The following is a 26,747-nucleotide window of genomic DNA, read 5'->3' on the forward strand; positions in this document are numbered from 1 at the left end:
GGGGCACAGGAAGGGGCTGGATCAGCCGAGCGCGGCTGTATCCGGGGTGGAAGGGGGAGAGTTCAGGGCTTCGAACGGCTTCGGCGCTGCAAAGCGTAAATGAGAATTATAGTAACGCGGCTCCGTGCGGGGAGAGACCTGCACTAACCCCCTCTGTGCCCAGCCGCGGGCACTTTCTGCGGGGGCTGGCACCAGCCCCGGGCTCTGCCGACACCAGCCCCTGAGCCGGAGCCTGCAGGTGAGGGGAGAGACCCGGGGGAAAGCGCTGGGGCCGGGCAGGAAAGTGACTCTCTGATCTCACAGGCCCTGGGAACCTGCTGCCTTGTGAATGTGCCTGCAGCAGGCATCTGAGCTGCCTTAACCGAAACGAAGCCTCTGCCCTCAGGTCCTGTCAGGATTTGCCCCAGGGGCTAGAGCAGGAGGAAGAGGTAATGGGGCTGCAGGGGGACCATGAAGGGACCCAAGGGGCCCTAGGGGTGGTTGCCCTTTGTCGCTCCAAGAAAGTGAAGTTGTCAGGAAGGCGAAGGTTGGCAGATTTAACCAGCTCTGCCTAGTTAGGGAAGTAGGGAGACAAGGTGGGTGAAGTAATAGCTTTTATTGGACCAGCTGCTGTTGGTGAGAGAGACAAACTTTCGAGCTACAGGGTGTTCTTCATTAGCTATGGCTATAGCTACACTACCACTTATGTCGGTATAAGTTAAATTGCTCAGGGGTGTGAATAAGCCACCCCCTTGAGTGACATAAGCAGGGCCGTCCCTTGGGGGGGGTGCGGGGCCCGGGACAACCTCCGCCCCAGGCCCTGCCCCAACTCCACCCCTTCCCCCAAATCCCCACCCTGCCTCTTCCTGCCTCTGCCCCGCCTCTTTCCAGCTTCCGCCCCCTCCCCCGAGCGATGCTAGGAGCCGTCGAAGTGGGCTGGGATCGCTGCTGCCGCTTTCCACCAGTGAGTGCAGGCCCGACCCCTGCTGCCGGTGCCAGGCCCCCCGCTAAGCCCCCGGCCAGCCTGGCCCCCTGCACCCTAGCCCCACCCCCCATGGGCCCACCTAGCACCCCCCTGCACGACACGCACACAGAGCTATCCCTGTGGGACCCCTCTAGAGAGACACCCACTTAATGAGGATTCCCTCTTTACAATTACATTTTGTGATCTGTCAGTTAGCTAGTTTTTAATCCATTTAAGTGTGTGCCATGTTGATTTGTATCAATCTAGTTTCTTTAATTAAAATGTCTTGCAGTATCGAGTCAAATGCCTTACAAAAAATCTATTACATCAGTGCTATTACCTTTATCAACCTAACTTGTAATCTCATTAAAAAAAAAATCTAGTTTAACAAGATCCATTTACCATATACCTATGTTGATTGACATTAACTGTATTACTCTCCTTTAATTCTTTAAGTCTCATATCAGCTGTTTTGTTGTTTTGCTTGGGATCGATGTCAGGCTGATGGTCCTATACTTACACAAGTCATCCCATTTACCCCTTTGAAGCACATTAGCTTTCTTCCAGTCCTATGGAACTTCTCCATTGTTCCAACACCTTTTGAAAATTTACATTAAAAGCAGTAGGTCCACCTAACCTCCCGACTGAGTTGCCTAAGTCTTGTTTTTAGGCACCACTGTGAGCCGCAGAACTCCCATTCAGCTGCCGCCTAATCCTGTAGGCAGCTAACCTCATTCAGCACCTTCGTTTTTGCAGGAAGAGCTCCCTTGGTGCCTATGTTTCTGCCTCTGGGCATGTGCATCACCCTAGGTACCCAGACACCTCTGTCCTGCCTAAGCCTCAGTGCAATTCACAACCCGAGGGACGGTAGGTGGCAGAGTGCTGAAATCTCCTGGGGGGGCCAGATCTGGTAGGTGTGCTTAGAGGCCACCTAGATCTACACAAAACAGCCTTGAGCGTGCAAGGGAGAAGGCAGACCTCCCTTATAACACAAGAGGTGGGAGACCACCCATTCAAGTCCCTCCTCTGGCTGCTGAGGGATTTGAACAGGGATCTGCAATCTCCAGGTGAGTGCTTTTAACCACCGAACTATGCAATGTTCTATTGTGGGTCATGCTCTGTCTCGCCTGTTGAAGTTGTTCCATTTTAATTAAATATTAATTGGGCTAGAAATAAAGTTAGAACGACTCTGTAGCCCAGTGGGGTTAAAGTACTCGCCTGAGACGTAGCAAAATCCCTTCTCATCAGGCAGAGTGGGGAACTGAACCAGAATCTTCCACACCCTGGGTGAATGTCAGAATCACCGGGCTAAAGGTTCTAGGGGAGGGCCTGCCCCCCACCTGTTTTATGTAGATCTAGGCAGCCTCTGAGCATGTCTACTAGATCAGGTCCCGCACGCAATTTAGGCAGAGGAATAACTTTCTTCCCTCGGTTTGTGGATCACTAGCAGAAGTAAGTGCCTCCCTGCAGCCCGGATTTAGATGCCAAGCTTTGTGAGAGGTTTGAGACGCATCTCTCTCCTTGGCATCTCCCACTGGTTGGCTTAGGCAGCTGCCCAGCTAGGGTGCTGGCTTTTGTGGATTCCATTCTAAAGTGCCTATTGCACAGGGAGCTCAGCCATGTAACTCAGACTTTATGGATCCCAGCGTTAGTCTTGTGATTTGCCAGGCGCCTAAAAGTTAGGTGTTGCAACACTCAGTGTCACGCAGCCTAAGCCTCTCGAGTTCTGTGGGGACCAATTCCTTTGTTTGTTGAACCTGGGGTAGCAATGATTCCTGAATCTGGTTGTCCAAGAACTCCTCTGATGCTTCAGTTACTTCACTTAGTTGAGACCCTGAAATGGAGAAGAGGTGCTGCTTTGCAAAGTCCACACATTGTTACTCGTCACAGCTGACCATGTTCAAAGAAACCTCCAGTTTCTGTGCTTATCTGCTATGGCAGGATATCGTAGAGGATAAAGACAGAAAACTCATTGGGTCATTCTCTACCAGGAGACCCCTTCTCTTTAAAACATGTTTCCTGACTTGTCCAGTCTAAACTTTCCTTTTCTAAATGCTATCCCCTTATTCCTCATTATAACCAGGATGAAAGGGGGACAGCAGCCACCAAAGAAGGGGCAAGAGAGGAGGCAGGGAGGGTCTGATGAAGTGGGAATTTCTGTAGTAGTTATTATGAAGGCTATGTGTGCCTCAGTTTCCCTTATGTACTGCAGGGTTACCTAGGGGTGGTTAAAGGTTGGCTGCTGAGGCCTTCCTGGGGCACACCTGAACTGGGACAAAGAGAGGTCAGTGGGACAGGACTTGGGGCTCTGTGGTGACCAGGGTGCACTATGCTGTAACTTTATTTTCTCTAACCAAGGACTTCCTATGCTGTGTTCCAACCTCTTCTGTTTTACAATGCGGGCTGAGTGTTACTGCAGATGCTGGAATGGGGCGGTGCATTGCTCCCTAAGATTGTACAAGTCTCCCTTAGGGGTTGGCCTCAGTTGCACTCACTGAACGGAGCTCACAGTGTGAAGCAGGGGTGCTGAAGGGCCAGAGGTCCAACCTAAGGAGGTGGTGAAGCCACATGGCTTGCCCTGGAGGAAGAGTGAGACCCCAGGGGTCTGCGTCACTGAAGAGGTCCTCCCAGAGACTGTCCCAAAGTTGGGGTCATTGCACTGTCTTGTGGATCCGTGACAGAGGGTAATAAAGGAGGCCAGGTCAGGGTTACAAAAGTTGATAGCCCTGTGGCATGGCAGGGGTCCATTCCCACTGATCCCAGTTGCTGCTGCTTCATCTTGCCTTTATTTTGAAAATCAAATGTTGATAAATATAATCTTGACCCAACCCAGCCACCTCAGACTAATGCAGTCAATTAACAAAACACACACATCACTAGAGGGTGCAATCAGGTGAGCTCAGCCCCCTGATACAGGCAAGGATACTTCTTCCTTTTAGACACTTGTCAGTAACCTCTCCCGCTGACCCTCCTTGGCTGTAGTTGTTGCTCTTGGTGTCTCTTCCATACGACTGGATGGGATGGCAGGAAATACTATCCACAGAATTCTGGATGGCCTCGAGAAACTGAAAGCCAATGTCCATGTGCATTTTCTTTAGATGTCGTCTGACTGTCATCTGCACATGACCTTAGTGCAGTGGTTGCTGGAGGATTCTCTGCACCTTGAAGTCTTTAAACCATAATTTGAGGACTTCAATAGCTCAGACATTGGTCAGGGATTTGATACAGGAGTGGGTGGGTGAGATTCTGTGGCCTGCGTTATGCAGGAGGTCAGACTAGATGATCATAATGGTCCCTTCTGACCTTAAAGTCGATGATTCGATGCTCTGTAGTGTCTGTACTTGTCCTGCTGAACCACTAATCTTTCTTCCAGCATAGCCACCAACTAGCACTTCATCCAGAGGAAGTCCCTCCTGGCTTCCACCAGGACAGAAAACATGGCACACCCGAACCACTGTGCCATTGCTGGCAATCACAATAATGAATGTAGAACTGTATGTGGGAAGAAAGCCTCCCACGCTTCCTCTCTAAACTGTCTTCAAAATGTCCCTGTTTGCCTCTCCAGTTCATTGGCAAATCACAAGTTTTTAAAAAATAAATAAATGTTTTGTTATTTACCTTCTGGTTTTTGAGACGTGGTGGGGGAGGGGGAGAGCTGCCTGGCCCCAGCATGTATGTGTAAGGTGAGTGTGTGTGTGTGTGTGCGCGCGCACATGTGCATGCACACATATCACATCACAGTGACAAAACTCCACCTGCAACAGTGCACATGGAAAAATGCTGCCTCGCCCAGTGACTCTCCCCTACCACTGGGACGGGAGAGGTGTCCTTCAGTCCTGCTCCACCCACCTCCCTTATCACTATTTTGTTTCCTCTCTTCCCCAGCCAGCCCACCCCCCACGGCTCCCCAGAGTCTCCTCTCCCCACCTGTCCTCTTATTCCCCTGTCTTTCCCTGTCCAGTCTGCTACCTCTCACAGCTGGTATCTCGCATGCCCCTGCATGCCCAGATCCCCAGCACCTCATCAGCCTCTCTCCAGCTCCCACCCATCCCCCTGTGCCTTTTCAGCCTCTCTATAGCTCCCCATAGTTTCCCATCCACTCTCCTAACCCCAGAGCCGCAGCCATATTCCTTGAGGAGCAGGGCTTCAGTCTCATTGAAAACAATGGGAACTAAATATCATGAGATCATGCTAAAATTACCAGAGTTGGCATCTCTGGGCATCACATTTTCCACACAGAAACTGTGTGTTTTTAATGAAAGCTTTGAGAAACTTCACTTTCGTCTCTGGGAAGGGAGATTTTTCAGCCCTGCCTGTGACTGAACTGGTGGGACTGTGACGGGAGCAGCAAGTTCTGAGTGGGGGACTCTGGCTGTTTCAGGGGTCGGTAACCTTTGAGGAGCTGGTTGTGTATTTCACGGAGGAGAAGTGGGCTGTGCTAGACCCCCATCAGAGAGCTCTCTACAGGGACATCATGCAGGAGAACTATGAGAACATGACTGTATTGGGTAAGGATTCCTGTCCTCTTGGGTATTAGATGTCCTGGGTTCATTTCTGCTCAGGGTTCTTCTCTGATCCCTTAGATTTCCCTGGACCCAGCACATCTGGAAAACAACTCTGTATCAGAATCATGGTAAACCCCTGCTCTCGTTCAATTCTGTGTCATCTCACCCAGGTCCGGATTATGCCCAGCAGGTGTCATATCCTCATGGCGGATGTTACACATGGCTTCCCACCCACCCTGACTGACACCTGCCCGTCCCCCACAGTGTTCAGATGGGATGTGGAGTCAGAATTGGTCCCCTCCTTTCCCGGGGAGAAACAGGGTTTGGGGGGGAGTCCCCTACTGATTTTTCAATCTCCCCAGCAGTTATTTTGATTTTTCCCCCATTTGCCTTTCTGCTTTCTGAGGTTTTCATTCCCCCAGTGCAGGGAGTGACTCCTGTCTGGATTCTCTCTCTGTCCCAGCAGGTGATGGGACGCAGAGTGAGAACAAAGTGGGGAATCTGCCTCAGGAAGGTCCTGAGCAAGTGCAACGGCACAGAGCATTATCAGAGAACATGTCCCACAGTCCTGAGCAAGGAGACGCCTATGAGAGTCAGCACAGGGCAGAGATGCAGCAGGGAACCCACCCAGGGAACAGTCAGGATAAATCCACTCACCAGGGGGGCAGTTTGAAAGACCTTAATAAAGACTTGATGCAGCCGAGAATCTGCCCCAAAGATAAACTGTATCAGTGTGCTGAGTGTGACAGAAGCTTCAATCGGAGTTCAAACCTTCTTGTCCATCAGAGAGTCCACACAGGAGAGAAACCCTATAACTGCCCCAAGTGTGGGAAAAGCTTCAGTGACGGCTCAGCCCTGACTAAACATCAGAGGATCCACACCGGAGAGACACCCTATGTCTGCTCTGCCTGTGGAGAAAGCTTCAATCAGAGATCAAACCTTACTGTACATCAGAGAGTCCACACGGGAGAGAGACCCTATAGCTGCCCTGACTGCGGGAAACGGTTCACTCACTTCTCAAACCTTGTTAAACACCAGACAATCCACGCAGGAGAAAAACCCCATAAGTGCCCCAACTGTGGGAAACATTTCAGGTGGAGCTCACAACTTATTAAACACCTTGATTCACACCAGAGAGCCCACAAGGGAGAAGAACCCTATCGCTGCTCTGACTGTGGGAAACGCTTCAGTTATAGCTCACACCTTAATAGACATCAAATTATCCATACCGGAGAAAGACCCTATAAATGCCCCGACTGTGGGAAAAGCTTCAAGCTGAGCTCCATTCTTCTTGTACATCAGAGAATCCACACCGGGGAGAGACCCTATCACTGCCTTGAATGTGGGAAAAGCTTCTGTGACAGCTCAGGCCTTATTAGACATCGGCGAATCCATACCGGGGAAACACCCTTTCAATGTTCTGTCTGTGGGAAAAGTTTCACTCGGAAATCGCATCTTATTTCACACCAGAGAACCCACACGGGAGAGACACCCTATAAATGTTCTGTCTGTGGGAAAAGCTACAAGGTGAAGGTCTCTCTAATGTCCCACCAGAAACTCCACACAGGATAGCATGTGGCAGGAGCTCTCCCTGTGAGGCAACGGGTCTCTGCCCTTCCAAAGCAAAGTATAAATATGCTGCATTTGCAGATGGTCTGGGTAGGGGCAGAAGGTAGGCAGATGGTTTGGGTTTCAGTGGGGAGTGGTTGGTGGAGGCCAGAGGAGGAGAGAACACTGGGTACGGTGGGAGATGGGTCATTTCAGGGTCTGGGGAGAGCAGGCAATGGGATTAGTGGGGAGACATTTCTGCAGGTTCCCCATACACTTTCCAATGTAGAGAAAAAGTAAAAATGCTGCATTGCACTTTGCGTCTGAGTTGTCTCTGTAGCTCCTAAGCCCTTTTGGGGCAGGGGGATTTATTTAGGGAAGCAGCGAGGGGCCCTGTGGGGCTATAGTGATAAAGCAGATTGCTGCCAATCTGCAGTGACAGGATATCAGAGCAATTCACCGTTTATTGGAATCCTCTGCAGACAGGGTGGGGGAAATTTGGGAATTCATGGTGGAGATTCCCCAGCGAGGTGGGGTTTTGCACTGTTCCTACGAGGGCAGTATTGTATAATAGGGAGAGCAGGGGGCATTGGGACAGAGGACCCCGGCTCTGAGCGGGGAGTGAGGTCTAATGGGTTAGAGCAGGGAGGACTGGGAGCCCTGACTCCTGGGTTCAATAACCAACTCTACTAGTGTCTCCTGGTGTGATCTTGTACCAGCCACGTCCCCTCCTCTCTGTGCATCTATTGTTTCATCCCTACAACGCACATACTAGCAGTCACTCACCACCCCATGGAGCTATGAGATTGTCACTACTTACTGTGTATTCAGTGGCTCAGGAGGAAAGAGGCACCATGGGAGGAAAGTTGCATTATTACCATTATTGTAATGCGTTGTTTTATGATGTGACATTCTCCTGTTCCTTGCCGGGTCTCTGTCAGGGGGACTGTGTTACAGAGCTGAAGGGAAGGGTTTTAGCTAGGTTCCCTTGTCCTTGTTCTCAGGCACAGGCTGTTACACACTCAGATTATTTCTGAAACAACTGCCCTGGGTGGGAGTTTCTCCTTGTTTCAGGATGGTCGGGGAGGGGAGAGGGTCTCGTGTTTCAGGGCATTCAGGTTTCAGGTTAACCTCAATGAAAACTCAGTGAAGTTTTTACCTCAATTGGTTTTTGATTTTCCAAATAAATTCCTGGTTAAATGTTTGTTGTGCATCTCTCCTTCATCTCCGGGCGTATCCCTGGAATTTCCTCTGTTCTCCAGCTCTGGGCAGAGTGCCCCAGACTGGGTTAGTTTTCCCCTTATTTGCTCCCGCTTAGCAGGAATCGCTCACTCCCTGTATCCAGCCCTTTCGCTGATGTCTCTGCCCATGTGGCTTTAGAAGGGGGGGGGGGTTGATTCAGGTGCCTTGTGTCTTTGCTCTTGCGGCTCTGAGTGTCTCTGGACTCAGACTCCATGTCTTCTTTTCCTCTCTCCCAGGGGTTTAATTGGTGCAGAGGATAAACAGCCTCAGAGGCAGAATCCGGGGGCCCTGGCTGGGCGTGAGCTCCAGTGGTCACACACAGTTGGAGCAGGGCTGGTCCTGAGAAGCTGGATACATAGATGCTTCCAGAGGGGGAGCAGCCCATCTCCTCCCTGGCAGCATCTCCAGCGTCTGTCCCCTCTTCCTGCTCTGTGCCCAGCTCTGTGAGGAATCCAGTGACTCCCAGGCAGAATTGTGACATTTCCCAGGGGCACAGAGCAGCTGTAGGGCTCTCAGATGTCCTCCATTGCAGGCCTTCGCTTCCCATCAGATTCCTGGTTCCTACTCCCAGTTTCCTGGAGGTTTCGCTGATGCTCTGCCTCCTTGCTGCGGTAACTGCATAACTGTAAGACTCTAAGAGACAACCCCCCTTTCCCCCATACTCTGCTGTCCTGTTCTCTGTCCTAGAGCCCAGCTCCATTGCAAACTGGGCCCGTAGTGCTTCAATTCCAGCCATTGTAGGGTTCTCAACCAGACCTGGACAGTGCTACCAGAACTCAACCAGTAAACCAATGGGGCAAATCCTACAGATAGGATCTTGTTCATGACACCAATTGTGTAAGTGGGGGAACGGTTCCACTATTGAGGGGAACTTTCCTGGCTTCTGCACTACCCCAGTGGAATCGGAGAGCGAAAGGATCCAAGTCCTCGCTCCAACTCCCTTTTCCCAGTCTTGTAAGAGACAAGAGTGTGTAACCCACTAATTGCTCTTTGACTGGAGGTGTTAACAGGCCACTTGACATGGAATGGTCTCTTCTAATATGTGTTAACTACTTACCATAAATCTATTCCACCCTGTATTTAGTTGAGAGACTCTGACTGACCAGTTACAATTGGGCATTTAAAGTTTCCGCAGTGAGATTGACCCTCACTTCTCCACTGTCAGTGCAGCTCTCATTTTGGTGTTCCTACGCTGGAGGGCTGGGGTGAGTTTTGCACATAAATCCAGGAATGTGGCCTTGTGCATCCAGAAGTTCTACAGCCACTGCTCGCATTTTAGTGCAGGTGTGGGATCATGATCTTCCCAGTTGGTGCTTGTTTCTCGGGCCCAGAACCGGAGCTCCACCATCTGCGACTGTTCCGTGAATGCCACCAACAAGCTTGAATTGGTTGTCGCTCTGTCCCACAGCAATCTGTTCTGCATGGACTCCTCATCTCCCTCACGTCTATTCCTGTGGCTTTGCATATACTGCAGGATCATGCACCCTGAGCATGCAACGCTCATAACAATAGTGCAGAGCTGTGCAGGCTCCATGCTTCTGTCAGAGATGGCAGACAGTGAGGAGGGCCCCGCTGGTTTGTGGGATATAGGAAAAAAGATGCAAAAATTATGGGATATGTATAAAATTGTCACCCCGTGTGACCCATTTGGGCCCCACTGCGCGTTGCCAAAATTTTCCAAAATACAGTGCGGTGGACGGTGGCAAGTTGCATAGTGGGATACCTACCCATGGTGCACTGCACTCGGAATCAAGGACTCCTGGTGAGTGCGCTTCCCACCAACACACACAAGGAGCCAAGTAGGCACGTGCACAAGTGACATATTAACTGCAGCAACTATATTCTGGTGTAACTTCAGTTAACAGAAGTTTGTAGTGTAGATATGGCTTTAGGTATATGAATTATTTGGGAGAGGTAACAGCAAAACTATGAGGCTAGGCCAACATTCATTCAGGGGATTAGACTCCTACTTTTGTGGATCTGAGCCTCCTGTACCCCAAAGGGTCAGGAACAAAAAGACATATTAAAAAAAACCCAATATTTATTTCTTTTTTAAATTCCATGACTTGAGGGCATATAACTCATGAATTTTGAATTCTTCTGGTTGTCAAGCAGTCTTTGGGTTGTAGAGGTGTGTTCATTATGTTGTAAAACTATAACTGGGTTCAAAAAAGAATTAGATATGTTCCTGGAGGATAGGTCCATCAATGGCTACTAGCGAAGGTGATCAGGGATGCAACCCCATCCTCTGGATGTCTCTAGTCCAGGGGTCGGCAACCTTTCAAAAGCGGTGTACCGAGTCTTCATTTATTCACTTTTAATTTAAGGTTTTGCATGCCAGTTATACATTTTAATGTTTTTAGAAGGTCTCTTTCTATAAATCTATAATATATAACTAAACTATTGTTGTATGTAAAGTAAATAAAGTTTTTAAAATGTTTAAGAAGCTTCATTTAAAATTAAATTAAAATGCAGAGCCCCCCAGACCGGTGGCCAGGACCCGGGCAGTGTGAGTGCCACTGAAAATCAGCTCGTGTGCCGTCTTCGGCACGCGTGCCATAGGTTGCCTACCCCTGCTCTAGTCTCTGTTTGCTAGAAGCTGGGAGTAGATGACAGGGGACGGATCACTGGATGATTGCCTATTCTGTTCATTTCCTCTGAAGCACCTGGAACTGGCCACTGTCAGAAGACAGGATACTGGACTAGATGGACCTTTGGTCTGACCCAGTGTGGCCGTTTTTATGTTCAGTAAAAATTATAGTAGATTTTTGCCTTTGATGAGGATTTAATAGCAAATTGCATACTGCCCTTAGTGAATATTTGGGAACCAAGTTCTACACGGTTGCAAGCAGAGACATGCAAAAAGGCAGTAAGGGCTGGATTGAGAGGCAAAGCAACAGTTGTGAAAAGCAATCCCCATTGGTGGATCAAATGAAAGTGAAGATGTTTTGACACCAGGCCAAGAGATCAGTCAGGCTGGAAGTCACAGGATCCAACAGAATAAACTTGCGCTACAAAAATAAAAATTTAGAATTAAAAATTCCAAATTAAAAGTCACAGTAAAAGCCTAGGAAATGCTATACTAGAAACACAGACGTCATTGCTAAAACTACTAGCCACTATTTACTTCTGAATATTTTCAATGATTTGCTATTAAAATAGAAATTAAATAGCACAATGACATCCATCTGCACAGTGTTGACAAAGGTAAATGATGAAGTGCCAAGAGTAACGACATTGTAAAAGGTAAACAATTAGAAGGAGCAAAACTATATTTAAAATAAATTACAAGAAAGGGAGCACAATTCAGGGAATGCCAGCAGTAGATAAAACAAATGTGTCAACTGCCAGGAGGCTCTATGCAGCCATATAAAGTGATAAGGGATTCTTTTAAATACTCAAGATGTGTGACACAGTTTTTTGGGGGTGTATGTTAAATTGTTCACGGAATCAAGTCTCGTACAGCATCTCAGCACGTTATATCCGATAGAGACGCTGCCATGTCTAGGCATTGGGATACCTGTGCCGTTAAGAACCCAGCCCTGGAAAGCCTGTGCTGAGACGTACTGTCCTGTGCAAGGGGGAATAAAGAAGTCCCTCTGCCCTACACTCTATTTTTGCAAACATGGCAGGTGGCTCATCCCATTGGGGTAACTGTTACCCATAGATGCTGAAGTGGTTTCCGTGATATACAGGGTTTGCAGCTTGGTTCGATGGCTCTCAGCACCCCCACTGTACAAATTGTTCCAGCTCCCCAGCTGTTACCCCCTCTGCCACTCCCTGTGCCCCAGGGCTTTGCCGTCAGCCACCATCTGGCAGCACCTCACCCCTGGGCTTAGCCCTGGCTCCCTGCTACCCACCCCCAGCCGCATGCTGCTAGCGTCACTTCGCTCTTCTCCCCCCCTCCCCAGCCTGAGTGAGAGCAGCAGTCACACTCATCAAGCAGAACAAAAGGCCCAGCCAATGCAAACTCCTGCTTGGCTCCTGGCTGTCAAGAAATCAGGAGCAGCTGGAGTCAGAGCTCCTGAGATACTGGTTCCATCTCCCGATTGGCAAGAACTGCAGCAGCAAATGCAAAACACAAAGGAGACAGCAGCAGTCACTTTGCTTGCCTGGCTTACTCCTCTTCCCCCGCCCCTCCCCAGTGAAAACTACGCGGCTTGTTCCTCCCCCCCAAGCCAGGAACCAGAGCAAACTGCTTGAAAGTCACTCGCTCTTCTCCCACACCCCTCCCTGGGCTGGCTAGTCTTTGCTCAGCCAATAGGAATGCAGAGGTGTATCTGGCAGAGCCAATAGCAAGGCTGGGGGCTTCTGCAGCACTTTTTTCAAATTCATTCTTTTCATTGAAACAAACATGCTCACTGGGAGCGGTCAGGGGAAGGAAGCTCTGTGCTTAGGTCAGAAGATGCCTGCTGCAAATGTCATCATGATCTGCATAGACTGACCCTCACCTTCACATGTTACAAAGGCAGGAGCAAGCCCCTTGTGGCACCAGTAGACACAGGGTTGCTCAGGCAGGGGAGGAGGGGGCTGCTGCCCCACACACATTCGGGGAATAATTATCCCCACAGCTAGCTCAAGTTTCAGGCTGCAAGAGTGGTGCTGAAGAATGACCACCTGGGATCTTTCCCTGCTGTCAAGAAACAAATATGACATGTCACGCCACAAATATTACTTACAACTTTCCCATTTTTTCCAATTCTCCAATCTGGGGAATGGCAGTACCCCAGTGTGGCCATTAATTCTGCCAGTTAGTCCTACTTGTCTGAGAGGTTTTCCTTTGCCTACAGTGGGCTTTGGGTCAGGTTACCAGGTAGGGCTATATAGGCTGTTACACACAAATACTGATTCCCCTGGGAATGCCTTGATCTTACCAAATCTCCTCAGGGTTGCATTTTTCTAGGATCTCTCCCCCCCTCCCCCTTTTGAGGAGCTACTGGTTCTTTTGTGCAGATACAAGCAACTGCTGCCCCTAAGCAGCCATTTTATAGCTGTGTGTCTGCTGTGCTGTATGTCCTTCTCTTCCAACTGGTAAGTAATCTTAGCTTCTGTTTAGTTACTCTTTAATATTTCTGAGGGTGGCAGAGTCTCACAAACTTGAGTACCACCCGTGAATTTCATTGATATGTTGTTTACTCTCTCAAATTCTTCCAACTTAATCCTTTGTATTTATCATCACTATTTGTATTAACCCTTCAGGGCACATAAACCCAAGCCAATCTGAACAATTAGTAAGATTTGGCTGCCAACATTTGTAAATCCATGCTGCTAACATCCATCATTTAATTTATGTAGTGAGGTGACTTTTTAAGAGTTTTTTTTTTTAAAAGTCTGGTACCTCAGTTACTTTTGAGCCATCATTAGTTTCACCTCCCTTCCTTTGTTAATTAATGCACATACTTTCTAATGCTACTTTCGCCCTTGACAAACTTTTAAATGTTCATTTTAACCCCTGTAATTTAGCATCAGCTCATTTATGTTAGTGGTGAAAGACCAAGTTACAAAACATAATCTGAAAATGTCTTTCATGATGAATTAGAAAGATCTCCAAAAATGTCATGTCCAAGAATAACCTAGAGATCATGCAGCCGCTGTGCTGGCCCTGTATGTGAAGGAAACCACTTCAAGCCAGGGGGTGCTGCACCCCCAGTATCCCTCATTCCAGCACCAATAACTTAGCTTTTAAAAAAATATGTTATAAAACCATAGACTACTAAAGGTTCCAAAACCTTTTTTAAAAGGCGACATATCTGAGTGAAAATAGTTCTTAGACCAAGATTCCTGTGCAGTGTTTGAAACCTAAACATTGGTTCACTAGGACATTGAAAGTGAAATGAATTAAGTTGTAGAACTGATTTTTTCCATTGTCTACACTTAGATAAATGCAGAAAATAAAGCACAGCCAGGGTGCAAGAGCCGTGCTGCAGAACAGAGAACTTGTAATCTTTCCCTGCTGTGAAGAAACAAGCCTGAGCTGCCACCACCACAAATATTGTTTAAATTACACTTAAAACTGTTGTAGGAGCAGCAGTGATCTGTATGCTCTGTATGACTATGCTCTGTATAACCTGTATGCTCAAAAGGTCTGTTACACCCCCACCCCCCTTTGTCTCCTCTCCCTCTCTGAATACCTGTGGAGTGGCTTTCCCCCTCCCTCCTGGAATGCTTGTGGGATGAATGAGCTGGTTGAACAGCTGGAAGATCAGAAGAACTCCCAGGTAGATAAGGTGTCTGGGACTCTAATTAGGCAGCGATCACACACCCAATGCATGGACGCTGCATGGACACTGCCCGAGGTGGAGTGTGACCAACCAGACGCAGCCAAGTCATCTCTAGTCGCAGGCCATGAGGAGCAGGTCCTTAAAAGGGGAAAGGGCCATGTGCTCAGGAGTGCACTCACAAGCTTGTACCTCCCATGAAGGCCCTTTGCCCGGACCACCTGGCCAGTGGTTTACCACATTGCATTCCATCGTGCCTCGGGAAGACTTACCTTCATCACACCATCCATCACTGCGCTGTGGGACACTTACCTTGACGGATCCTGACATCTCCAGTGCTGTGCCTGTCCTGGGAGTGTGAGTATGCAAGTGTGAGTGTGCCCCCCACCCTTTTTTTGAGCTTAGCTATCAGTGTAATAAACATGCTACTTTCTAGCAAACTGTTGTGGGTCATTAGTCCTCAAGTAGCCCCTGGAATGGAATAATGGTTAAAGTCTCCCCCCACACACACCTGAAATGGCCCCGCTGCCCACATCCCTGATTTTGCCCGTGGGCCCCCTCCCTGCCCTGGCCCCCCATGGTCAGTTTCCAGACCCTGCCCATTCCTTCCATCCCCCATGTGCTCCCTTTGCCCCTCTGTGAACAGCAGGCAGCAGATTTTAATTCCAAGTGAGGCAAGAGCGAGGCCAGCGGCTTCAGCAGATGCTCAGTCCCTGTGCGCAATACACATATGAGTTCATAAACCATCGCTTTAAGAAGCTGCTTTACCAACTGTACAGTTAATTTTTTCCTCAAAATTATAGCTCAAACGTTTGCATATAAGGGACATAGCTCTCTGGTGTTAGTAATATCTCTAAATATGTAAATCTGCCCCCCCCCACCCCACCCATGACCCAGTAATCCTTGGAGAAGGTACTGCCAGAACACACGTTTAATCATATCAATAGAATGCAAATGTTTCCCTGGACAATGTTTTTAGTGATTCAAACATACAAGCCACGCAGCACATTCTGTCTGGTAGCAGGGTTTGTCAGGACACCCCGGATCCAGACACATGCCACGTTCCCAGCCCGCAGGCAGCGGGTTTCATTAGCTGGTGCCACCAGGGGGCTACGGAGGCTGCACTTGCTGCCTCTCGCTCTGCTCGGATTCGGAGCTTCCCAGGTAAGAGACTGCTGCTGCCGCCTCCATTGTCTGGGAGTGGGACCGAGCAGCGGCTGCAGCGGGGTCTGTGCTGGGAAGAGACCTGCATTAACCCCACTCTGTGCCCAGCCCAACTGGGACTGGCTCCTGGGGCAGCCCCGGGCTCTGCCTGCCCCAGCTACTGAGCTGGAGCCTGCAGGGGATGCAGAGACCCAGGGGACCATGCTGGGGCCAGGAGGGGAGGCTGGGCCCCTCTGCACAGCGCTGGGAGATCTCTGGGGAAAAGCTCCAGCCAGGGGCACAGGGAGCTGGGTCCCTGCTGTCTGACCCCCTTGGGCAGGTCTCTGGGTCTGTCCCTGGGCTGGGCCTGAGCCGGACCCACTGCCCAGGGATTGGGAAGTGAAGCCCTTTGAGAGCTCTCCAGGGAAAGCCCTAGAGAAGGGCAGGGCTGCAGTGGGGTGATGGGTTAGTTGGTTTCCCAGAGAAAAGGGGCACTGCCCCAAACCCAATGAAAGGGGTAAAACAGTGACATGTGCCTGGGAATTAGCCCCCAAATGCGTCCTCCCCTAGGGCAGTGTCATGGGCACAGAGCTGCAGCTGTGCACACAGATTCGTTTTGCACACTCAGTGGGGGCAGAGGAATAGCTGGAAAATAACTGTGGGTGCAGAACTGTGGGTGTAAATTCAAAGGCTGATGCTGGTTCAAGTGGGTACTAAAGTGACCAAGTGTTTTCCCAGCCTGGCAGAGTTTAAATCCTCTGTCTGCAGGGAAAGAGCTGGGGGGGATGGGGATGGTGGTATTGGGGTGTGAAATGAACCAAAGCCCCTTCTAAAACCTCCCCCCCCTTGTCCTTCTCACCCTGACAGGCTGAAGAATAACGTCCATGTCTCGCTCCAGATTGTCCTATTCTCCCAGGGGACAGGGCAGGGAAATGGCTGAAGTGGAACAAGCTCAGGTAGGAGATGGTGGGTTTGATCTGGAGTGAATTCCTGGGGGGACAGGGAAAGTAGAAGGGGAGGAGAAGAGGAAATAAAATCTCTCTGCTGGGTTCTGTGAATGAGGGGCCTGATATCCAGCGACATTCCCAGCGTGGGTGGGGGGGACATTCCCCTGTGTGAGGACACAAAACCCTGGATGTGCGGATATCAGAGGCCCATTGCCCTTGCACAGCGGCCACGAGCGCTCTGGAAAGTCAGGGGATGGGCTTGAATCTCAAACTGCCTCTCTCAAGGAGTAAGCCGCATGGGAAGCTGCTGCCCCCGGACTGTGGTCTGTATAGGTAGCAGCTGGGGGGTAGCAGGGAGATTCCTCTGTAGGCTGCACTGTGGTGTGGGGATGTGTAGGAAGGGTAAGAGGGATGCGGAGACAGAGATGGGGGTCATGGGAGTTGCAGATGCCCCAGGCCTGCACTGAGTTGCTTTACCCTTTGCCCTCCATTTGCTCATTACTCTGCCCCCTCCCCTTCCCCTTCCCACCTGACCCCAGAAATCCCCCCCCCATTTGCAGAGGTTGACCTGATGAAATCTGGGGCTCATTAGAAACAGTCCCTGTTCTACTCCCTCTCATCTCCCCCCCCCCCCCCAACACTCCCCATCCCCACTGTCCCCACCACATCCCCATTTCCCCTCCTCAATCCTCCCCCAGGGTTACTTCTTCCCCCCACTGGTTCTTTACCCTTCTTCCCCAGAGTAAGCAGGGAGATTTTCCAGCCCTACCTGTAATGGGGTTGACTCATGGCATGTGGCATCTCCTCCTGGCAGCTCAGGGGATTAGCTTCTCCTCTGTCAGTGTCTCTCCCATCATCCTGCGGGCCCCTCTCACTGCTGGAACTGCAGTCCCCACTTCATGACTCAGGCCTGATCACCCTACGTGTACCAAAGTCCCTCTTGACAATCCGGGGCTCAGGCAGTCTCCCTGTTCACTGCCCTGCCAGTACCACTTCTTCAGTGGCTGGTAGGGGGACTCGGGCCCCACCTCTACTCTGGGTCCTGGCTCAAGGGCTCTCTCATCAGCAGCCCAAGTCTGGTCTACCCCATACCTCGCTGCTTTCCCCCTGAGCTTTACCACCCTTTCTGGATCTGTCCCTTCTCTGGGTTTGCCAAGCCAAGCTCCCTCCTCCCAGGGAGTGACTGCAGCCTGCCTGCCTGCTACCCCTGTCTGTAGCCAGCTTCCTGGTTTATATAGGCCCCGCCTATCCCTGCACAGTGAGCCGCTCTCTAATTAGCTGCCTCTAGCTTAACGCTCCCCTGTTGGCAGCCGAATTAGCTGATTGGGCTCAACTAGCCCAATTCAGCTCTTGCAGGGTCCGTGCAGGGAGCAACCCCCATCTGGGGTTGGAAACCCTCCTGGTTTCGCCAGGAGTCTCTCAGAATCGGTCTCCTGGAGGCTACTGAAGCCAACCGGGAGATTTTAGGCTAAAAGTCCAGCAGCGCAGCGGGGCTAAGACAGGCTCCCTGCCTTCCCTGGCTCTGCACTGCTCCTGGAAGTGGCCAGGGAAGGCAGGGAGCCTGTCTCTGCGGCGGGTGGGGAGTGGGGGCAGGGGTCTCCGTGCATTGCCTGCACCCCGAGTGCCGACTTTGCAGCTCCCATTGGCTGGGAACTGCAGCCAGTGGGAGCTGTGGGGGCAGTGCCTGCAGGCAGGGGCAGAGCACAGAGTCCACTGGGCCCCCCCAGGTGCTGCAGGGACTTGCCGGCCACTTCCAGGAGTGGCACAGAGCCAGGGCAGGCAGAGTGCCTGCCTTATCCCCACTGCGCCACCACCTGGGAGCCGCCTGAGGTAAGTGCCTTCCGGCTGGAGCCCAGACCCCTCACCCCTCCCACACATCCCCACTTCCTGCCCCAGCCCTGAGCCTCCTCCTGCACCCAAACTCCCTCCTAATGCCTGCACCCCCTCCTGTACCCCACCCCTCTGCCTTGCCAGGAGCCCTGTCCTGCACCCAAACTCCTTCATAGAGCCTGCATCTGTCACCCCCTCCCAGGACCGGCTCTAGGCACCAGCAAAGCAAGCACGTGCTCGTGGCAGCACATTTCCAGGGGCGGCATTCCGGCCATCCTTTTTATTCGGGGCAGTTGTGCTCTCGGAGCTGCACCACTTAGACGGGGCAAGGGTGCCGCGCCCCGGCCGCAATGGGAAGGGGAAGCCCCAGCCCTGGGATGCTGAGCTGCCAGGGCCCAGCCGTTACCTGGGGAGGAGAGGGCGAGTCCTGCTGGGGAGCAGGGGCTGCGCCGCCCCATCTGCGCACTGGCTGCTGCGCTGCCTTGTGCCACCCCTTATATTGGGGCTTCTCTGCGTGGCCGGGCGGGGAAGGGGGTAAAGCCCCTGCAGGCGCTGGGAGAAGGTGACATCGCTCCCTCTGCTTCCAGTGCTGCCTGCGAGCCCCAGCCCCACCTGAGCTTGGGACAGCAAAAAACCTAGGGCTGGCCCTGCACCCTCCCACATCCCAATCCCCTGCCCCAGCCCTGAGCCCCCTCTCAGAGCCTGCACCCCACACCCCCACACACACTCCAGTCCCCTCCAGCCCTGAGCCTGGTCTAGCACCCAACTCCCCCTCCCCCCCCCGAGCTTGCACCCCAGACCCCCTCCTGCACACCTACCCCAGGCTCAGCCCGGAGCCCCCTCCCACATTCTGAACCCCTCGGCTCCAGCCCAGAGCTTGCATCGCCTCCCACACCCCAATCCATTGCCTGAGCCCGGTGAAAGTGAGTGAAGGTGGAGGACAGTGAGCATCGGAGGGAGGGGGGATGGAATGAGCGGATCGGGGCCTCACGAAAGGGGCGGGATCTTAGGGAAGGGGCAGGGCAAGGGTGTTTGGGCTTCTGTGATATGACAGTTGGCAACCTTACCCCCATCACATTGCCTGAGACTGAGCTGGGGGATTGTGGATGGGGGAACAGGTCCTGAGTGGGGGACTCTGGCTATTTCAGGGACCAGTGACCTTCGAGGAGGTGGCTGTGTATTTCACGGAGGAGGAGTGGGCTCTGCTGGACTCATGTCAGAGAACCCTCTACATGGATGTGATGCAGGAGAATTATGAGAATGTGACCTTGCTGGGTAAGAAATCCTGTCCCCTCAGGCATTAGAAGCAGGGGGATCTCTGATGAACCAAAATCAGCTTGTATTTAGGGGACCAGGAAAGCACCCTGGATTTCAGGGGGATCAGCCCAGTAGTCCCCAAAACTCTTGAGAGACAGCCTGTCACCTCTATTCCTCTTCCAGAGAAGAGGCAATTTGGAGACGGGGGGAAGATGTTAATCCACCCCATCCAAGAGAGACGGTGGTGGTGTGTTCCTCGTCTTTTTAAACATAGGCTCATTCTCACATTTGGAGATTTTGTGTGTCCCGCTCTTCCCAGGACAGGCTCTGTGCCTGGAAAGGGCTCTGGTCTCAGCAGGGTTACAAAGGGGTAAGAGCTATGCCAGATTCTTAAAATCCCTCAGAGTGGAGATCCCTGAATGTACACATCTCCTAGGAACCATTCAATCTCTCCAAAGGATATCCAGGAACATTTCCTCATCTGTTGGCTTTATACAAGGGCACCCTCCCACCCAGCACACCTGGAAACATCTGTGTCTCTGAGTAACTGTAAGACCCTGGCGTGACCCAGGGTGTCTAGGGAAGCCCTCACTGAAAATGCCAAGGGCAGGGCAGGCTGAAAAAAGGAGAGCAGATACTTCCAAAACTGGTGGTTAACACTGAAATTAGACTCACCAACCAGTCGCAAACTGTGCTTCTGATCCCCCACATTAGTTATCAAGAAGCTGAAAAAATGAAATCATACAGCCCCCTTTATTGCATTCCAGTTCTCTGTTCACCACCTAGGTCCAGTAAAGTGAGAAGTTATTTAAACAAAATGTTCTTCTGACCCCCAAGGGCCAGCCACATTACCAGATCAATATTAGTTTGGATCTTACCCAAAATACCATGCTTCCAGCCAATCCTTTAGTATCTAACACTAAAGGTTTATAAGATAAGAAAAGAACAAGAAGGGAGTTGTTAAATGGTCAAGCAATCAGATACACACATAAGACTTCAAAGTCCAAATATCAGGTTCTTAGCAATATTGGTGAATTACTGGCTTGAAAGTCCCTCTGGAGCACATCCACAGCTTGGATGGGTCGTTCAGTCATTTGTTCAGAGCTTCAGTTTATAGAAAAGTTACTCCAGAGGTAAGAAGCAGGAATGAAGACAAAATGGAGATGATACAGCTTCTCTTTATATATTTTTGCCATGTGACTTGTACTTCCTGTGTTCCAAAAAAAGGCTGCCTAGCACCAGTGGCGTAGCTAGCTTTTAAGAGGAGGGGGAGCAAAGATAAAAAAGGCGCCCCCCCCTTAGCTCCTCCTCTGGCCATGCCCCCTTGGCTTCTCCTCCAGCCGCACCGACCCTCCCCCTCCATGGCTCCTCCGGCCCTGCCGTGCCACCCCCGTGGCCCCCCCTTGCTCCTCCAGCCGCCATGCTGCGCCGTCCCCCTCCAGCCGCCCCCGCCGCCCCCCCATGGCTGCGGGCCACCAGCCTGCATCCCCCCTCGCTCCTCCGGCCTGGCCACGGCTGCCGGGCCGTGCTGTGGGCCGCCAGCCTGGGACCCCCGTCCCCTCTCGCTCCTCCAGCCTGGCTGCGGCTGCTGGGCCGCGCTGTGGGCCGCCAGCCTGGGCCCCCCATCGCTCCTCTCAGCCCAGCCGCAGCTGCCGGGCCGCCAGCCTGCATCCCCCCTCGCTCCGACCTCTGGCCCAGTCGTGGCTGCCAGCCCGCGCTGTGGGCCACCAGCCTGCACCCCCCCTCGCTCCTCCGGCCGCTTTTGGAAAGGCAGGGGAAGCGGCTGCTTCCCCTGCACCCCGCTAGCTACGCTAGTGCCTAGCCCATGGCATGGAAAAGCCTTAGAGTTCTCTTCCATAAGCATGTCCCTACATGACTTGCTGGCTCATAAGGTGTAGTCCCTGGCTTCTTTCAGTGGGTTCATTGTACAGCTGATGACCCTTGATGGGCCATTGAACAGGCTAGGCAGTGCTGATGCCAATCTGTCTGAGGGTGTCACACAGAAACACAGCACAAGTTTTGAAATACAGATGTACCCTACACATCTATAACTCATAATACAAAGGTGATACAAACATATAAACAAAATTATCATACTTAACAAATTATAACATTTTCACAGACACTTTACATGGTATATCTGGTCAGATTGCTTACAATTTTATAAATTTGGTATCAACAATATCTTAAAATGTCTCCCATATTTCATATAGCGTCACACCTGGTTTCACCTCTTTTCTTTCTCTGGAGCAGCATTTCCCATTCCCAGACCTGAGGTGATCTCCCAGCTGGAACAAGGGGAAGAACCATGGGGCTATGTGGAAAGGGAGCTCTTCAAAAACACTTGCACAGGTGAGGAATTGGTTAAATGGATTCACAAACCATCCATGATTGGCATAAACAGCTGGGATTCCCACAAAGGGCCCTGAGCTTCTTGCTTTCTGCCTCACCTCACTGAGTTCAGGATTGTCCCCAGCAGGTATTGTGTCCTCATGACATACGTCACTCATGGCTCCTGTCCTTTTCATCTCCCCAAGAGTTATTCCTGTTTGTTCCACCCCTTTTCCGTTCCCCTTCCTGAGCTTCCCTTTCTCCCTGGCACAGGGAAGGACTCATGTCTGGATTCTCTCTCTATCTTAGCAGGTGATGTGTTGGTGGGTGAGAATGAGGAGAAGAAACCTGGGCAGGAAGGTCCTGAGCAAGTGGAACTGCAGGGGACCTTACTGGGAAGACGTGAAGAGGAAGTTTCCCAGAGTCCGGAGCAGGGACATGCCTGTGAGAGTCAGCCCAGACCAGAGAGGCAGCAGGGGAACCACCAAGAGCAGAGATTGTGTAAATCCACTCACCGAGATGGAGATCTGAATAACCTGAATGAAACTACAATCCAGCCAAGAATCTGCACTAAAGAGAAACCGTATGAATGTGCTGATTGCAGGAAAAACTTCAATCGGAGATCAAACCTGATTGTACATCAAAGAATCCACAAGGAAGAGAAACCCTTTAAATGCCTCAACTGTGGGAAAATGTTCAAGGTGAAATCAGACCTTACTAAACATCAGAGAATCCACAGTGGAGAAAGACCCTATAAATGCCCCGAGTGTGGGAAAAGCTTCAGTCGTAGTTCAAAGCTCACTGCACATCTGAGAGTTCATACAGGAGAGACACCCTATAAATGCTCTGAGTGTGGGAAAAACTTCTCTCGTGGCTCAAATTTAATTGTACATCATAGAGTCCATTCGGGAGAGAGACCCTATAAATGCCCTGAGTGTGGGGAAAGCTTCAAGCACAGCTCCTCTGTCTGTAGACATCAGAGAATCCACACTGGAGAAAGACCCTATAAATGCACCCAGTGTGGGAAAAACTTCACTCAGAGCTCAGTCCTCACTAAACATCAGAGAACCCACACAGGAGAGTCACCCTATAGCTGTTCTGTCTGTGAGAAAAGCTACAAGACAAAGTTGGAGTTAATGTCTCACCAGAAACTCTACACAAGATAGAAGGTGTTGGGAGCTCTCCCTGTGGGTAAATGGGTCTGTGCCCTCCTGCAGCAAAGTGTAAATGTGCTGCATTTGAGGAAGGTCTGGGTAGAGTCAGAAGGCGGATTGATGGTTGGGGTTTCAGTGGTGGGAGGTTGGTGGGGGGCCAGAGAGGAGGAAACGCTGGGTACTAGAGAGATGGGTCATTTCAGAGTCTGGAGGGAGCAGGCAAAGAGATTAGTTGGGAGACATTTCTGTGGATTCCACACACACTTTCCAATGTAGAGAAGAGGTAAAAATACCCAGTCGCGGTTTGTGTCTGACCATCTCTGCAGCTCCGAAGGCCCCTCGTGGTGGGGATAAAGGGACATTATTCAGGGAGGCAGCCATGGGGCCTGTAGCTATAAGGCAGTGAGAGCTGCTGATGTGAAGTCTCAGGATTTCAAAGCAGTGCTCAGGGTATGGAATATTTCTGGATACAGAGAGGTGGGCTGCAGATTGGGGAATGTGTGGGGGTGTTATCTGTGGGGTGGGATCTTTGGGGTATTGCACTGTTGCTGTGTGGACAGTATGGTGTAATAGTGAGAGGAGGGAGACTAGGAATCAGGACTCCTGGGTTCTCTTCTGGACTCTGCATGAGGAGTAGGGTCTAATGGGCTAGAACAGGAGAGACAACTATGAATCAGGACTCCCAGGTTCCGTTCCCAGCTCTACTAATATTTACATTTGTGACCTTATACGAGTGGCCCTTCCCCTGAATCTTCCTGCTAGGAAACTTTTAGTGAGCCAAAGGGAAAGTTCATCTGGTTTCCTTTGACCCTGTTTGCAGGGACAGGCTCTGCTCATGTTGTTACACATTGGGATTATTCCTGAAATACAGGAGAACCTCCAAGTTATGAACAAATCGGGAATGCAGGTTGTTCGTAACCCTGAACAAAATGGTATGGTTGTTCTTTCAAAAGTTTACAACTGAACATTAACTTAATTCACCTTTGAAACTATACTATGTAGAATAAATATGCTGTTTTTAACCATCTTAATTTAAATGAAATAAGCACAGAAATGGTTTCCTTACCTTGTTAAATCTTTTTTTTAAACTTTCTGTTTATTTTTTTCTTAGTTTACGTTTAACACAGTACTGTACTGTATTTGCTTTTTTGTTTGTTTGTTTTTGGTCTCTGCTGCTGACTAATTGCATACTTCTGGTTCCAAATGACATGTGTGGTTGACTGTAATGGCCATGGGAGGATTTTATATCTTATTGTCGATGGTCAGGGAGGAGAGAGGGTCTCGTGTTTCTGGAATTTTGGGAGAGTCTTTTTCTTGTTTACATTTGTGCTTCTCTTGGTCTCTGGCTTTCCAAATAAATAATAAAATGTTTGAATGAGTCTCTCATCACCGTGGGCGTCCCACAAGTTTCTTCTTGAGGGGTGGTGGGCAAACTGCCTCAAACCAGGTCAGTTCCTCCCTTATTCACTGCCCCTCAGCAGGAATCGCTCATTCCCCATATCCAGCCCTTTTGCTGATGTTTCTGTCCATCTGGTTTTAAAAGGGGATCTGGGCTCCTCCACATCTTTGCTCTCGTGCCTCTGGGTTCAGTCTCTGTCTCTTCCCTTCCCCTGTCCAGCAGGTTTAATCAGTGCAGGGGTTAAACAGCCTTAGAGGTAGAGTTCAGGATCTGTGGCTTGGGCTGAGCCCCAGAGGTCGCTCAGAACTGAAGCATCTGGTCTCTGCCAGGCTAGATAGCCAGATGCTCCTGGATAGGGAGCAGCCCATCTCCTTTTCCCCAGCAGCATCTCCAGTGTCTCCGTGCCTAGCTCAGTGAGGAGTCCCGTGACTCCCAGGCAGAATTGTTACATTTCCCCATGAATGCAGAAGAGCTGCAGGCTCTCAGCCATCCTGGTCAGACTCCATCCCAGGCCTTCATTTCCTATTGGATGCCTGCTCCTGCTCCCAGTTTCCTTATGGTTTCTCTGATGCTCTCGCTCCTTCAGTGGTAACTGTTGTGATAACCAGGCCTACAAATTTACCCCTTCCCAGAGCTTCCAAGGAAGAGGATGAGTGGTATCTCCTGTTGTGACACTCTGGCCTTGGCTACACTTGCAGATGTACAGCGCTGTGAGTTAAACCTGACTTCATGCAGCTGAGTAGGGAGAGCGCTGCAGTCTGTCCACACTGACAGCTGCCCAGCACACTGTCATGGCCACATTTGCGGCAATTGCAGCGCTATTGGGAGCGGTGCATTATGGGCAGCTATCCCACAAAGCACCTTTTCCCATTCTGGCGCCGTGGGTTCTGGGAAGGGGGCGTGGGTGCGGGGGATTCTGGGTCCTGTCCCAATGCCCCGTGATGCATCGCTTCGCATCCCAGAAATCCCTTTGTTTCCATCCATCTTTGGCACCATCTTTCAAAGGTTTCTGTGCAGCGCGATCTGTCTGCGGGAAATGGAGTCCGAACGGCTGAGGCGTATGCTGACGAGTCTCGCCAGCACGTCGCGTTTGGCTGTCGAACTATTCCTTAAGATCCAAAGTGACAGTGAGAGTGAGGGTGAGGAGTCTGACGATGCTATCGAGCCGCATAACGCATATGACACGAAATTGCTTGTGGCATTCACGGACATGCTCAGCACCGTGGAACACCGCTTTTGGGCTCGGGAAACAAGCAGTGAGTGGTGGGATCACATTGTCATGCAAGTCTGGGATGATGAGCAGTGGCTGCAGAACTTTCAGATGAGAAAAGCCACTTTTATGGGACTGTGTGAGGAGCTTGCCTCCACCCTGCGGCGCAAGGACACGAGATTGAGAGCTGCCCTGCCAGTGGAGAAGCGGGTGGCTATTGCAATCTGGAAGCTGGCAACTCCAGACAGCTACCGGTTGGTTGATAACCAATTTGGAGTGGGAAAGTCGACCGCTGGAATCGTGTTGCTGCAAGTTTGCAAGGCCATTAATCGCATCCTACTCAGAAAAACCGTGACTCTGGGTAACGTGCAGGAAATAGTGGATGGCTTTGCACAAATGGTATGATTCTCGCTTTGGGTGCGAGAGGTCCCGGGTTCAAATCCCGGACGAGCCCTCTTTGGGGGAGGGATAGCTCAGTGGTTTGAGCATTGGCCTGCTAAACCCAGGGTTGTGAGTTCAATCCTTGAGGAGGCCACTTAGGGATCTGGGGCAAAATCAATACTAGGTCCTGCTAGTGAAGGCAGGGGGCTGGACTTGATGACCTTTCAAGGTCCCTTCCAGTTCTAGGAGATAGGATATCTCCATTAAAAAAAAAAATAAAAAAAAATGGGGTTCTCTAACTGTGGAGGGGCGATAGATGGGACGCACATTCCTATTCTGGCACCACCCCACCTAGCATCCGAGTACGTTAAGCGGAAAGGATATTTCTCTATGGTTCTCCAGGCGCTTGTGGATCACCGTGGGCATTTCATTGGCATTAACACAGGCTGGCCCGGAAAGGTGCATGACGCACGCATCTTTCGGAACACTTGGCTGTTCAGGAAGATGCAGGCCGGGACTTTTTCCCCAGAGCGGAAGATCACGGTAGGGGAAGTTGAAATGCCCATTGTGATCCTTGGAGATCCCGCTTACCCATTAATGCCATGGCTCATGAAACCCTGCACAGGGAGCCTTGACAGC

At 50.9% G+C, this 26,747-nt stretch overlaps 2 protein-coding genes across 11 annotated transcripts; both read left to right on the top strand.

Moving 5' to 3' along the window:
* Positions 1 to 7: 7 nt before the first annotated feature.
* Positions 8 to 8,200, top strand: LOC135972059 (zinc finger protein 239-like). 8 transcript variants are annotated; one of them, XM_042846815.1, is made up of 3 exons: positions 8 to 238; positions 5,325 to 5,451; positions 5,912 to 8,200. In XM_042846815.1, exons 2-3 carry the CDS (start codon positions 5,418 to 5,420, stop codon positions 7,018 to 7,020), a joined length of 1,143 nt encoding a protein of 380 aa, XP_042702749.1. In that variant the 5' UTR covers positions 8 to 238; positions 5,325 to 5,417; the 3' UTR covers positions 7,021 to 8,200. The 8 variants fall into 8 exon arrangements, with proteins under 8 accessions (XP_042702749.1, XP_042702751.1, XP_042702759.1 ...); XM_042846817.1 differs by having other exon boundaries at positions 5,915 to 8,200; XM_042846825.1 differs by lacking the exon at positions 5,325 to 5,451 and adding an exon at positions 5,527 to 5,576.
* Positions 8,201 to 11,245: 3,045 nt separating this feature from the next.
* On the top strand, positions 11,246 to 24,489 carry LOC103306863 (zinc finger protein 239-like). 3 transcript variants are annotated; one of them, XM_065562554.1, is made up of 5 exons: positions 11,246 to 13,269; positions 16,467 to 16,555; positions 19,525 to 19,651; positions 21,887 to 21,985; positions 22,274 to 24,489. In XM_065562554.1, the coding sequence occupies exons 2-5, from the start codon at positions 16,484 to 16,486 to the stop codon at positions 23,128 to 23,130; spliced, it is 1,155 nt and encodes a 384-aa protein (XP_065418626.1). In that variant the 5' UTR covers positions 11,246 to 13,269; positions 16,467 to 16,483; the 3' UTR covers positions 23,131 to 24,489. The 3 variants fall into 3 exon arrangements, with proteins under 3 accessions (XP_065418626.1, XP_065418624.1, XP_042702768.1); XM_065562552.1 differs by lacking the exon at positions 11,246 to 13,269 and adding an exon at positions 14,677 to 14,813; XM_042846834.2 differs by lacking the exon at positions 11,246 to 13,269 and adding an exon at positions 14,677 to 14,813 and having other exon boundaries at positions 22,277 to 24,489.
* The last annotated feature ends 2,258 nt before the right edge of the window (positions 24,490 to 26,747 follow it).

The sequence above is a fragment of the Chrysemys picta genome, chromosome 12 (assembly GCF_011386835.1).
Source record: "Chrysemys picta bellii isolate R12L10 chromosome 12, ASM1138683v2, whole genome shotgun sequence".
In the NCBI taxonomy this organism is placed as follows: Eukaryota; Metazoa; Chordata; order Testudines; family Emydidae; genus Chrysemys; species Chrysemys picta.